Source organism: Mirounga angustirostris, unplaced genomic scaffold (assembly GCF_029215605.1).
Source record: "Mirounga angustirostris isolate CCGP_5_RB_7025 unplaced genomic scaffold, mMirAng1.0.hap1 SCAF_10, whole genome shotgun sequence".
In the NCBI taxonomy this organism is placed as follows: Eukaryota; Metazoa; Chordata; class Mammalia; order Carnivora; family Phocidae; genus Mirounga; species Mirounga angustirostris.
Window position 1 is genome coordinate 52,003,091 of NW_026991718.1, and position 13,489 is coordinate 52,016,579.

Consider the following 13,489-nt stretch of genomic DNA (forward strand, 5'->3'; position numbering starts at 1 on the left):
CTTCATGCCCAGAATTTGTCAGCACAAAGGATGTGCAAGTGTTTCCCATGGAATAAGTGTGGGCCACCAGAAGATAGCCAGCATGGGATCATCTTAGATTCTGTCCTAGAGGCCTGGTGGAAGGACAAACTGACTTCAGCGAAGAGCACCTGAGGGTATCATCGAGTTCCTAGGGGCTGGAAAAGGTGAATACATTTGCCTTGCCAAAGGAACAGAAGATGAGTAGTTCCCTGGTGATGGGGTTGATTAAGGAACCTGGGAGAATGCCCCTAAGAATCAGCTTTAAATATCTGCCAATGTTAAACAGTGCTGATCCGGGCGCCTGGGTGGCTCAGATGGTTAAGCGTCTGCCTTCGGCTGAGGTCATGATCCCAGGGTCCTGGGATCGAGTCCCGCATCGGGCTCCCTGCTAGGTGGGGAGCCTGCTTCTCCCTCTGCCTCTGCCTCTCTCTCTCTCTCTCTCCCTCTCTCATGAATAAATAAATAAAACATTAAAAAAAACAAAACAAAACAAAAAAAACCCAGTGCTGATCCTCTACCACCACAGCAGTAACAGTCAGGTAAGAACTTCCCTGCTCCCCTTTACTCTCCTCCTTCCTGCTACAACCCTGGCTAAGTTTGGGTTGCATTTATGGAAAGAAACTGAGGTGGAGAAAGAAGAGAAGTCCACCATATTCCTTATTCCTGCTGGCAATAGGCCAGAGCTAAACAAGGGAAGAAGCCTCAACTGTAAGTCAAGTTTGGAATTTTGGCTAGACATACTAATTACTAAAATGACCTTAAGGAACTGCACAGTAGGACTTTTTAAAACCTAAGAGTGACCAGAAAAGTCCCAGCTCTATCCTCTATCTGAATTTCCACCTAAAGCCAGAAGAGATAGGCCTATGAATAAATGTAGATGAACAGTGGGAGAGAAAAACAAAGTTGCCTCACAATTATATTCCAGAGTCATGCTTGTTCTTGACAATAAAGAAACATTCTTCCAAGGTGGCCTTATCCTGATTCCAGTTAACAAATGCAATTTGTATTAAAATTTTGATTAAGTTATATATATAATTTAAACATAAAACTACCAAAAATTTGTAATGCTTCCAAAGCCAAATAAAGTTGGAGATTCCATACTTTTCTAGGTAAGTATCAAAGCAGCAGTAATGTTTCCTGTAATTAATTGGAATGACTAAGTATTCATACAAATAGCCTTCACCAATAACTCAAGCTTTTGTAATAGGCAAGTAGAAACAAATTGAAAGAAATATCTTTATATTTCATCCATCAAAATACAACAGATATTATAGAATGAACAAAGAAGGCAATTATTCTTACTTAATACAAATGTTCTACTTAGTAGAACAGAGCGCATCACTCATTTCCAGAGAATAAATTAATACATTATTTTATACCATTAAGTAGTGTTTGGTATATGTGAACATTAGTTTTATAGCCATAAGTGTACATAAGACTATATTATTTTTTCTTAATGTAGTTTTTTTTTTTTTTAAGATTTTATTTATTTCTTTGACAGAGAGAGCACAAGCAGGGGGAATAGTAGGTAGAGGGAGAGGGAGAAGCAGGTCCCCGCCAAGCAGGGAGCCCCATGTGGGTCTCGATCCCAGGACCCTGGGATCATGACCTGATCCAAAGGCAGACGCTTAACCGACTGAGCCACCCAGGTGCTGCTTAACATTGTAGTTTCTAATAGAAATTAAGTGACAGAAATTTTTTAAAGATAGTGGAAAATTCAATTAGAGAAAGAACATATGTCATTTTAAAGATACCATGTTTTATTAAAATTATTTTTCCATGTTGTATACAAACTGAACTTTTGAATAAAATCAAGTACAACTACAGAATAATTTCAGAGTTGAAAGGCACAATGCAAATGTAAATTGCTACAAATCAACAAAATTGAAAAACATTTTAAAAATTATTTTTAGCACAAAAAAATTCCTTTAAGTAAATTCAGAACATTACACCATCACCAAAATAATACCTGGTTGGACACTTAATTTTTTTTCCATTCATCTTCCAGCTAGATTAAGATATTAACCATAATATTGTGGAATGTTCAGCATTTATGTTTGTTAACCGCACATATGTGATCTGTATAAGCACACTAAGAATTTAATTTGTTCAGACAAGTTGCTGATTTTGGTATACTTCAACCTGGAAAGAGTAAATAATCTTAATATAAGATGTGAGGAAGGAAGTCTCCCATGCAAACTTTTGTAGAGATCAACTAACAGTATAGACAAAATCTAAATAAAGGAGATTATTGGATGTCTTCAAAGTATGACCATGTAAAATAGCAAATTGGATATTCTTATGAACTAAATGCTCACAATTTCAAATGAAGAAATTACTAGCCACTTTGAGAATGGAATTAGGGAAGCAGAGTGATTTTAGGACAGTCTTTCAGTCTTCCACTTTAATGGTTTTTCACCAAAACCATGAAATAAATTTAATACATTCCAATTTCTGTGAAACACAGATGAGGAAGAAATCTGTTAAAAACATGGAATACATTTTTATTTCTAACTTTAAATCTCCTGTTTTATAAGCTTTGAAATGCAAGTACAGCTTTAAAGCCATCATAATGAGTAATTATAGATGAATAATAATACAGCCAGTCCATATCCTAGGAAGCATCTGTAGGCGTTTTAGTTGGAAATGAGCAATGAGATAATGCTAATAGTAGTGTAGAAAAATGAACTTAAAAAAAAATTCAAAGTACTGGGAATCCTCCTATTCTTCTTGGATTTTATTTTAATCATCTCCTCCACACAGAATAAGCAGTACCTTCCTGTAGTCTCCAGATGTGTCTCCCTGGGGGCAAGCGAAGCAAATGTACAGTCAGATAAATGGGTTTCGACATGGAATACACAGTTCAGAGTCATCTGTGTTAACTTTTTCAATCTTGTCTGGCTTTTTCTCAGAGAGGTGTTTTTTAAAAATAACATGTTATTTTTTTATTGCAAAATAATACATGTTCAATGTAGAGAATAAAGACCTAAAAGAAAAACATAAAAATCCTAATTCCACCAATCCAGAGATGACTATTCTTAACATTTTGGTGTGTGCATATCCTCCCAGACTTTTTTCTATGTGTGTAGGTTCCTGTGTGATGGGCCTATAGTGTTCTGTATTCTGCTTTTTTTACATAATGTAGACTATTTCCCTGTTTTAATTTATTAAATATTCTTCTACAACATCATTCTTTAATGGTTAAAAGGAATTCAATCGTATACAGGTAAAATTTATTTGATCACCCTCCCCCATTGTTAGATATTTGTTGTTTCCAAATATCTATTATAAACACGGTTGCAATAAGAATTATAGTTAAATTTTTGTGCATTTCTTCATGATTTAGTCAGGATAAATTTTCATAAAATGGGAATTACCAGATTAATCATCATGTATTTTCTTAAGCCTTTCAATATGTGTTGCAAAATAGCCTTCCAGAAAGGTGCTATAATTTCTACATATAATTTTTTATGGTCTAATTAACAGATCAGTTTTTGCTTGTGTTTCACGGGCACTAGAAAAGAGGGAATCTCGGGGCGCCTGGGTGGCTGGGGTAGGTAAGTGTCCGACTCTTGATTTCCACTCAAGTCATGATCTCACGGTTGTGAGACTGAGCCCAGCATTGGGCTCCGTGTGCAGTGAGAGTCAGCTTGAGATTCTCTGTCTCTCCCTCTCCCTCTGCCCCTCCCTCCCGCACTCTCTCTAAAATAACTAAATATATCTTAAAAAAAAAAAAAAAAAGATGGGGCGCCTGGGTAGCTCAGTCGGTTAAGCGTCTGCCTTCAGCTCTGGTCGTGATCCCAGGGTTCTGGGAATGAGCCCCACATGGGGCTCCCTGCTCAGCGGGCAGCCTGCTTCTCCCTCTCCCTCTGCTCCTCCCCCTGCTTGTGTTCTCTCTCTCAAATAAATAAATAAAATCTTAAAAATAAATAAATAAAGAGGGAATCTCTGTCTATAGGATTCAAAGTTTAATATATAAATCTATTAAGATAAATCTTAATATATCCTTCTTTATGCTTTGCCTCATCAATCTGCCAGAGAATAAGGATGTGTTTGTTAAACTCTATCTGGCATACTATTGCCATCGATGTCTTCTTTTGGAGTTTCAAATTTCTTGTTTATAGATCTGAATGCAATACTCGCACCCAAAGTTTCACGCAACTTAATCTTGGTTGTGAATAGTTGCCTTTCTTAATATAAAGTCATCCGTTTTTTCCTATTTAATGCTTTTTCTCCTTAAATTCTTCTTTTTCCTGATAGTATAATCCCTGCTTTCTTTTTTATATTGTCAAATGTAAACTGCCTTTATTTTAAGCTACTTACATGTCACTGTGGTTTAGTTGTTCCTTATAAACAGCACAGACTTGGATTTTACATTTTTATATAACCTGAGGGCTTATTTATAACTTACATTTTGTCTTACTTCTGTCATTTTTTCTATTTTTTAAAGGATTCCATTTATTTATTTGTCAGAGAGAGAGAGCACACACAAGCAGGGAGAGAAGCAGGCTTCCTGCCGAGCAGGGAGCCCAACGTGGGTCTTGATCCCAGGACCCTGGGTTCATGACCTGAGCCGAAGGCAGATGCTTAACTGACTGAGTCACTCAGGTATCCCTGTCATTTTTTCCATTATTGACATATTTTATATATCTGTTCTCATCCTTCTGACAACTGTTATTAAGTGGGCAATATATTCTTTATTTTTAATCTTTTCTAGTGTTGTGTGTGTACACATATATATTCACATATTTATATATATATAAACATATAATATAAATATATTTATAGTGATGTTGCCTGGGCCGATCAATATTTTTGTACCCCATCATTTTAGTGCCTGTATAGTATTATATTGTATAAATTTTCCATAATTTATTTGAGTCATCCTCTATTGGTTAACAAAAATAATAATATATAATGAATTATGTACCATAAGTATATACCATATAATTTATAAAATATAAATAACATAAAGTAATGTAAATATAAATAATACTAAGATAAAGTATAGGGGCCCCTGGGTGGCTCATTCGTTAAGCGTCTGCCTTCGGCTCAGGTCATGATCCCAGGGTCCTGGGATCAAGCCCCGCATTGGGCTCTCTGCTCCACAGGAAGCCTGCTTCTCCCTCTCCCACTCCCCCTGCTTGTGTTCCCTCTCTCACTGTGTGTCTTTCTGTCAAATAAATAAATAAAATCTTAAAAAAAAAAGAAAAAAGAAAAAGGTAAATGACCTTTAAAAAAATAAGATAAAATACAATATTTAGTTGACTTTTTTCACATTTTGTGAGATGATTTTATTCAAATTCTTTCATAAATATGGTAAAATATATATAACAAAATTTGCCATTTTAACCATTTAAAGTGTATAATTCACATTGTTGTGTAACCATCATCACTATTTCCAAAACCTTTTCATCTCCCCTACTCTGTAACCCACTAACCAATAACCTTCCATTTCCTTTCTCCCCCAGCTCCTGGTAGCCTCTAATCTACTTTCTGTCTCTGTGAATTTACTTATTCTAAATATTTTGTGTAAGTACACAGAATCATACAGTATTTGTCCTTTTGTGTCTGGTTTATTCCACTCAGCATGTTCCAAAGGTACATCCATATACCAGAAACTTCATTCCTTTTTATGTATGTATATACCTCATTTTGTTTATCCATTCATCTGTTGCTGGATATTTAGGTTGTTGCCACCTTTTGCTATTATGAATAATGTTTACATTAGTGTACAAGTATCTGTTAGAGTCCCTGTTTTCATTTCTTTTGAGTATATAGCAGTGAGTGGAATTGCTGGGTCATTTGGTAATTCTATGTTTAACTATTTTTTAAAATATTTAACTCTTTGAGGAAGTGCCAGACTGTTTTTCACAGTGTCTGCACCATTTTACGTCCACACCAGCAATGTACAAAGGTTCCAATTTCTCCATATCCTCCCCAACATTTGTTATTTTCTATTTTTGTTTTTTAAGATTATAGTCATCCTAGTAGGTATGAAGTGGTATTTCATTGTGGTTTTGATCTGCATTTCCCTAATGATTAATGATGTTAAGCATCTTTTTGTGTGCTTATTGGCCATTTGTTCACCTTCCTTGGAGAAATGTCTACTCAAATCCTTTGTCATTTTTAAATTGGGTTGTTTGTCTTTTTGTTGAGTTGTAGAAAACATTTTATATATTCTGGATAGTAAACCCTTACTAAATATGACTTGCAAATATTTTCTCCCATTCTGTGGATTAATGCATTTTTATTTTATTATTTTCTCTAAAGAAATTCCTAAACCTATAATAGCTAAGTAAGAGGTATATTTTATTTTTTAAACATTTATTGCTGGGGTGCCTGGAAGGCTCAGTCAGTTAAGGGTCTGACTCTGATTTCAGCTCAGGTCATGATCTCGGGGTCCTGTGATTGAACCTTGCATCAGGGTCTGAGCTCAGCAGGGAGTCCGCTTCTCTCTCTCTCTCTCAAATAAATAAATATTAAAAAAAAAATAACAAACATTTATTGCCAAGCTGCCTCCCAGAAAGGTTAGACCAGTTTACAGTCCTGCCATAAGAGATGGTGAATTTTCCCCAAGCCCTTCTCAATGCTGGTTATGACCTCTTTAAACTTTGTTAAGGTATAAGGTGAAAGACGGTGATTTGTTTTTACTTACAATTCATTGTATATTATTGGTTATTAATCATTCTATATATTTATTGTCCTTTGTGAAGTAAGTGCATGTTTTCTTTTTGGATTTTTTCCTTTTTCTTAGTGATTGGTAGAAGCTCTTCATATAGGGATATTAACTCTATATTATATAGTATAAATATATTTTCCCATAACTTCCCTTATAGTCATCCTTGAATCTAAAAAGTATTTTACTTACAGCTAGCTATATTTCAGCTCTGCAAAATAAAGTTACCTCATAGAAAGTCAAAAAATAGAAACAAGTCCCTAAATGCTTTGTATACATAGTAACAAACTCAGCAGCTCAAATCACCTCATAATTATACTCTGCAAGCTATGTGTAGGATTCAGAATATTTAATTCACAGATCAAATCCTGATTTGAAGTTTACTGTGCAGGCAACACCAGCTTCTAGGGAAGTGGGTCTTGGCTTCATATTCATGAGACCCTTCTGGCTTCCTCAGGAAGCAAAATCCCAGTAATGAGGGGTTTTGAGGGATGAGTCATTTCTCGTCACCCCTGTGCCAGGTTAGGACTCCTGGAAGTCTGCTGCCAGGTACAGAAAGGCAGCAATCCAGGGTAACTAACATGCTTTTCCGTGTTTTCAGCGAACCTCAGCTGGCCTGGGATAGGGTTCTGGATGACCGATTTAGTTGTATACCTTCCACCGTAAGCAGGTAGACAAAGAAACTGCATTGTTAAAACTATTCATTAATATATACTCTTTCTCTGTCTGGGGTTAACATGAAATAACTACTATATTTAGAAGGCAAACATTTCCAGCTTTTAACCTGGCAGAGATTTAAACATCTGTGTGAAAGGAGAGAAACTGGAAATACCTGAATTAGAGTACCATCTTTATTTATTTATTTATTTATTTAAAAGATTTTATCTATTTATTTGAGAGAGAGAGAATGAGAGAGAGAGCACATGAGGGGGGGAGGGTCAGAGGGAGAAGCAGACTCCCCACCAAGCAGGGAGCCCGATGCGGGACTCTATCCAGGGACTCCAGGATCATGACCTGAGCCGAAGGCAGTCGCTTAACCAACTGAGCCACCCAGGCGCCCTAGAGTACCATCTTTAAAGGGGATGCTATCTGCCAGAGAGCAGCTAAGAAGTGTCTGAATGCCCAGGTTAGAACCCCATTCTTTCCTCCGAGCTTTCCCCTGGGCCAAGGCTGGGCTCTCGTGACCTACCTTGATGAAGGAGTACAGAGACTTTCCATAGAGCCTCTTGAAGTTTTCCCGGATGTCCATCATATCAATCTCTGCTCGAGAAACCATAATTCTAATGAGGGTTTCATCATCGGTGCCCAAGCCCTAAGGAAGAAGACAAGATCCATGCTGGTTTTCAGATGGTGTTCTTCTTTAGCTTATCAAGGCAAATCTCTGCATGGCTCTCCTGATGATGTCCTTTGCACCACAACCTTAGAAAGACTGTGGAATACTCACCACAGTGTTCAAGGCTTTCCAACGTTCTGTGTTCTGACCAGAGAAGACCACTCCCTGCCACTGGAGACATACTCTGAATTCTCAGCCTGCTGCCTCGCCTGTAGATTCCTCCCCCTGAATGTCCTCCTTCCCTCCCCAGCCTTACCATCCTTCTTACCATATGAAATCCCCCCATATAAAGCTTCCTTGAAGGTCCTGCTCACAGATACCAACTTCTTTATATAGTCTTTTCTGATCCTCACCCCCTCAACAAATATTGAAAAATAAATACTCTTTTTTCTGTGTTCCTATATATTTGGGTCCTCAACTACTGTCTTACATTCTATTTTGTTCTTGTTGGTGTTCTGCCCATACCTGCCTTCCCCTTCCTACCTTTTGATCTCTCCTGCACCTCCCATGGTTCCCAGCAAGGGTGTCTGCACAAAGACTAATGCATGGTTAGGAGCTTGGGCTCTGAAGCCAGACTGCCAGTGTTTGCATCCCTGCTCCATTATATCCTCACTGAGGACCTTGGACAAACTGCCTACCTCCCTATGCCTCATTTTTCTCATCTGTAAAATGGGGGTTAGCAACAGTACCTGCCCCATACAGCTGTTGTAGGGATAAAATTAATCCATATGTATATGGCACTAGGAATAGTGATCACTATTATTATAAGTACTCAATAAATATTACCTAGTATTATCATTAGCAGGCACTCAGTGAAGTATTTGATGAACTGAATATCTCAGGCTGATTTTGGTTAATTTGTGTGGGAAACATAAGTAAACATGAAGGCAGACACAAGACAGGTTGGGGTCATTCAGATGCTAAAAATGAGGCCATTTACCTTCATAGATTTATAAAGCCTTTCAGCAAAATATGCAGATTTGTTCCTCATGCACTTTACTGTTAAGAGATGAAAAAAAGAAATAAAAAATTACAGATAAAATCTATGAGAAAAAAGTGACAGTTGTTCCCCCTGTTTCTACAAGGTATGAAATAGTATCTCTTTATTGCTTTGTCGGAAAAATTTTAGTCCAACAACGTTTTATGAACACAGGCCATGGAGAAGTAATTAATAAAGTAATTAATTGGAGAAATAATAAAGATAATTAAAGCAAAAGGCAGCATACAGTTTCAAAATGATTACTATCTACACCATATGAAACTGTTATTAGTTCTAACCATTCATAGACTTGCAAGATGCAGCTATAGTAGGATTATCTTTCCAGCATACTGAGATCTAAAGGCACAGAGGATATAAGATATATAAAGCTACATAATACAATAACAATCAGATCATATATAATACTTCTTGTTTAAAATTCTGGATCTCATTATGAGTGATTTAAACATTTTTTTTAATCCCTGAAAACAAAAAACTATATCTCCATGACAACAAACTGGTAAGGAGGACAGTCTATAAACATTTGTTTCTCCGCTCCCCGCCCCCTACCAGCTTACCTATGGCCAGCAGAGTATCTTCAAAACTACCAGATGTTTCAGATTTAATACTCTGCTCAATATCCTTCTGTGATATCCTTTTGTATTCATCAAACACTACAAACAATAACAAAGTGGAATTATAAATAATAAAAAAAGAATAGAGGAAATGAAAATTTATGGAGAGAATGAGCATCTTTCCAGAGCTCACTCTTTATTCTTTGGCATACATCAAGAGGAAATTAATTAGCAATGTCAGTGAGAACCCAAGAGGCATGTAGCAAGTGGAATGGGTGCTGGAGAGGACGAAGGACTATTGTGCCTCTCGGAGGATATCAGGCAAGCCCTTTCCCTTATTTGGGACCCCGCTCTCTCACACATAAAATGGAAATAACATCTGGAGAGATTTGCTTTCTTTTCTCGTTGTTCCCTTAATGAGCAGAACATGTCTTTTTGTAATTTTGGCCCTGGAAATCACCTGTATTTCACCTTCCTTTTGGCTCATCAAAACTAGAGCAATTCAACCCCTTCAAGACTGAGTTACATTTGATAACCAAATGGCTGCATCTTTTAATAGACTGTAACATAATTTTTTTTCACTTTTTGCCAAATATTTTTTAATGTGATAAAATTTTCCTCTTACTGCCTTCTTCTGGAGCTTCTTAGAGTGGATATTTATCTTCTTAACATTGCTTTCTTTGGGGTGCTGCCCCAGGCTCCCCATCAGGGTGATTCTTACAGGGCTGTCAATCCAGGGACACCCCTGCCCCCTAACATACACCATAAGCTCTACCAAGTGAGTGGGCAGTTCACTGAACCAGAACCAGTCTTACCCTCCTGGGGATTTTTAAATTGAGCAGATCGTGGAGATGGCCAAAAGCACTGAGTCATCTTTAACCTTAGAGAACATAGGATTCACCTGGGAAACCTGGGAGACTTTCCTAGATGTCACTTTCAGGGATTTTAAGTCAGTCAGTCTGAAGTAGGGGTTCAAGAATCAGCATTTTCAATGAAGACCAGACTTTGGGAAATTGCCTTACAAATAAAATATGTGACTCCCTTCCACTGAGATCCCCAGATCTGCCTTGATTTCTGTACTTCCTGGAAATGTTTGGCTCTCCCTTCAATTCAGTGAGCCACCAGTATTTTCCATTTTCCCTCTTGTTCCATTCTGTATTATTTCTTCTTCTTACTTAAGTTGGAGTCTGTGTCTATTGCTTAGGATCAAAAGATCTAATTGACACATTTTCTTTTTTTTTTTTTTAAAGATTTTATTTATTTATTTTTGTGCACGTGCGCACGAGAGAGAGAGAGAGAGAGAGCGCGCGCAAGCACATGAGCGGGGGGTGGGGTAGGGGTAGGGACAGAGGGAGAAGCAAACTCTCCATTGAGCAGGGAGCCGGATGCGGACCTGATCCCAGAATTCTGGGATCATGACCTGAGCGGAAGGCAGACGCTTAACCGACTGAGCCACCCAGGCGCCCTAATTGACACATTTTCTAAGCCTTAGTTTTTCTCCACTGTAAAATGGGGGAAATAATGGCTGCCCCAATGGGATGTTGCAACAAACAATGCCTGTAATATGCTTAGCACTGGGGGCGTCCAGGCGGCTCAGTTCGCTAAGCATCTGCCTTCAGTTCAGGTCATGGTCCCAGCGTTCTGGGATTGAGACCCGCATTCGGGCTCCCTGCTCAGCGGGGAGCCTGCTTCTCCCTCTGCCCACAGCTCCCCCTGCTTGTGCTCTCTCTCTTTCTGTCAAATAACAATAAAAAAAAAATCTTTAATATGCTTAGCACTGCACCTAGAAGATAATTAATAAAACCTTAGTTATTTGAATCCTCACTATTATTGTTGGTTGGTAAAAAAATTATGAAGTTTTCTTTATCCCAAGAGTGCTTAGATTTTCTTCCAGTGGTTTACAAGCAGATATTTTATAACTTCCCAACAACTGATTTGGGCCTCGAAGTGAAAATTGTTACTTGCACTTTTTGAGGACCTGCAGTTCTTGGAAAATACCACCAGGGGGAGATTTATGTACTTAGTCATCCGGCAAGAAAGGGAAGGTGAAGAAATGGGGAGCTCAGTCAGAAGTTGGTGCATCTGATGGTAGCCCATGACATTTATTAACAGGTGTAATCACCTATTTTTAGTCACTGTGGAATATCTGAAAAAAATACAACTTCCAAATGTGTTGTAATTTTCAATTATGTTTTCAATTTACTGAACTCATTCTCAAATTTCCCATAGGTTTTGTAAATTGTGTGTGATTATAAGGCATGGTGGGCTTAAAAAATGATGATGCAACATAAAGACCTAAAGAACTTACATAAAAGATGAAATATCTTATTAAATCCTTATTGCTGTTTACAAGAAGAAAATAAACCTGACGACAAATGTGCTACAATTTTTTTCCCCAAAAAAGTTAAAAGCACATTACAAAGACTAAGCATTATCAGAAGCAAATTAGAAACATTACACATAGGAAATAAAATTTGGAATTATCCACTATTTATCTTATGCAACATACTCCCTAAAGAAATCATTTCTATTAACTTTACAACTTGGATATTAACTAGGGATAAATGTCAACCAACAATTTTATTTTATTGCTCACTGATGTACTGAAGATTTTTTCTTACATAACTAAAATGAAATGGGGCTGCTTTAGAAAAAGGACTGACTGTGAAGGTTTGGTTTCCTACAAACAGAAATGCCAAACTCCTATTAATATGTTGTATATCTGCTAATTATTCATAATTAAGCTTTCAGTGGGCACCTGGGTGGCGCAGTCGGTTAAGCGTCTGCCTTCAGCTCAGGTCATGATCTCCGGGTGCTGGGATCGAGCCCCATGTTGGGCTCCCCGCTCAGTGGAGAGTCTGCTTCTCCCTGTCCCTTTCCCTCTGCTCCTTCCCCTCACTCATCCTCTCTCTCTCAAATGAATGAAATCTTTAAAAAAAGAAAAAAAGAAATTGGCCCTCATGCACATCGTTGTACTCATACATCTCCAAGGTAAAACATCTAGGACAATTCAGTACAATCTGTTCTTTGTACAAGTAAAGGGGGAAAATTCTCAATTAATAATGGACAATAGTTTTCATCGTCTCTCATTTTCTTTGGAAGATGAGGCAAGCGCCTTACCATGCAACAGATGATTTCGGTTCCGGGAACAGAGAACAGTTAGAAATTTCACCTCATCTGTCCCCCATTTCTTCTCTCCAGCCTCATACAGGTCCTGAAGCCAAACAAAGCACAAGTTTAAACCATCACAGAGAAGGTGCCAGGAAACATGCAAATATTTCCAGAACATCAAAGAGTTGAGCTGGCTTTGTTTTATTTTGTTGGTGATGGGTGTGGGAATGCTCTTTGTGATGAGTGGCAATGACTCAAGATTTTTCCTTAGGTATAAAACTAATGGGACCTTGGGGCACCTGGCTGGCTTAGTCAGTTAAGCATCCGATGCTTGATTTCAGCTCAGGTTATGATCTCAGGGTCTTAAGATTGAGCCCCGCCTTCGCTCCGTGCTGGGCGTGGAACGTGCTTAGGATTCTCTCCCTCCCTCTGCCCCTTCCTGCCCCGGCCCCCAAAAAAGACTAATGGGAAAGTCAGAGCAAGCACCAGCAGCTCCCAATATACAGACTACATAGTTCTCTCTTTTTCTTTTTTTGAAGATTTTATTTCTAAGTAGTCTCTACACCCAACATGGGGCTTGAACTCACAACCCTGAGATCAAGAGTCACATGCTCCACTGACTGAGCCAGCCAGGTGCCCCACATTGTTTTATCTTAAGAGCTAAAAGGCATGCCCTAGACTAGCTGTTCTGTACAGCAGCCACCAACCAAATGTGGCTATTTACTTTTTTTAAAAAAGATTTTATTTACTTATTTGACAGAGAAAAAGAGAGCACAAGCAGGGGGAGCGGT

At 38.1% G+C, this 13,489-nt stretch overlaps 1 protein-coding gene across 1 annotated transcript in view; it reads right to left on the reverse strand.

The window, feature by feature from the left end:
• Positions 1 to 1,760: 1,760 nt before the first annotated feature.
• ANXA4 (annexin A4) overlaps positions 1,761 to 13,489 on the reverse strand; it is a 67,674-nt gene continuing 55,945 nt past the window's right edge. The window contains exons 9-13 of the mRNA XM_045884855.3: positions 12,708 to 12,801; positions 9,591 to 9,686; positions 8,974 to 9,032; positions 7,890 to 8,012; positions 1,761 to 2,823 (exon numbers count right to left, since the gene is read on the reverse strand). Coding sequence (XP_045740811.1) covers positions 2,764 to 2,823; positions 7,890 to 8,012; positions 8,974 to 9,032; positions 9,591 to 9,686; positions 12,708 to 12,801 — 432 coding nt within the window. The 3' untranslated portion in view covers positions 1,761 to 2,763. The remainder of the gene's footprint in view (positions 2,824 to 7,889; positions 8,013 to 8,973; positions 9,033 to 9,590; positions 9,687 to 12,707; positions 12,802 to 13,489) is intronic.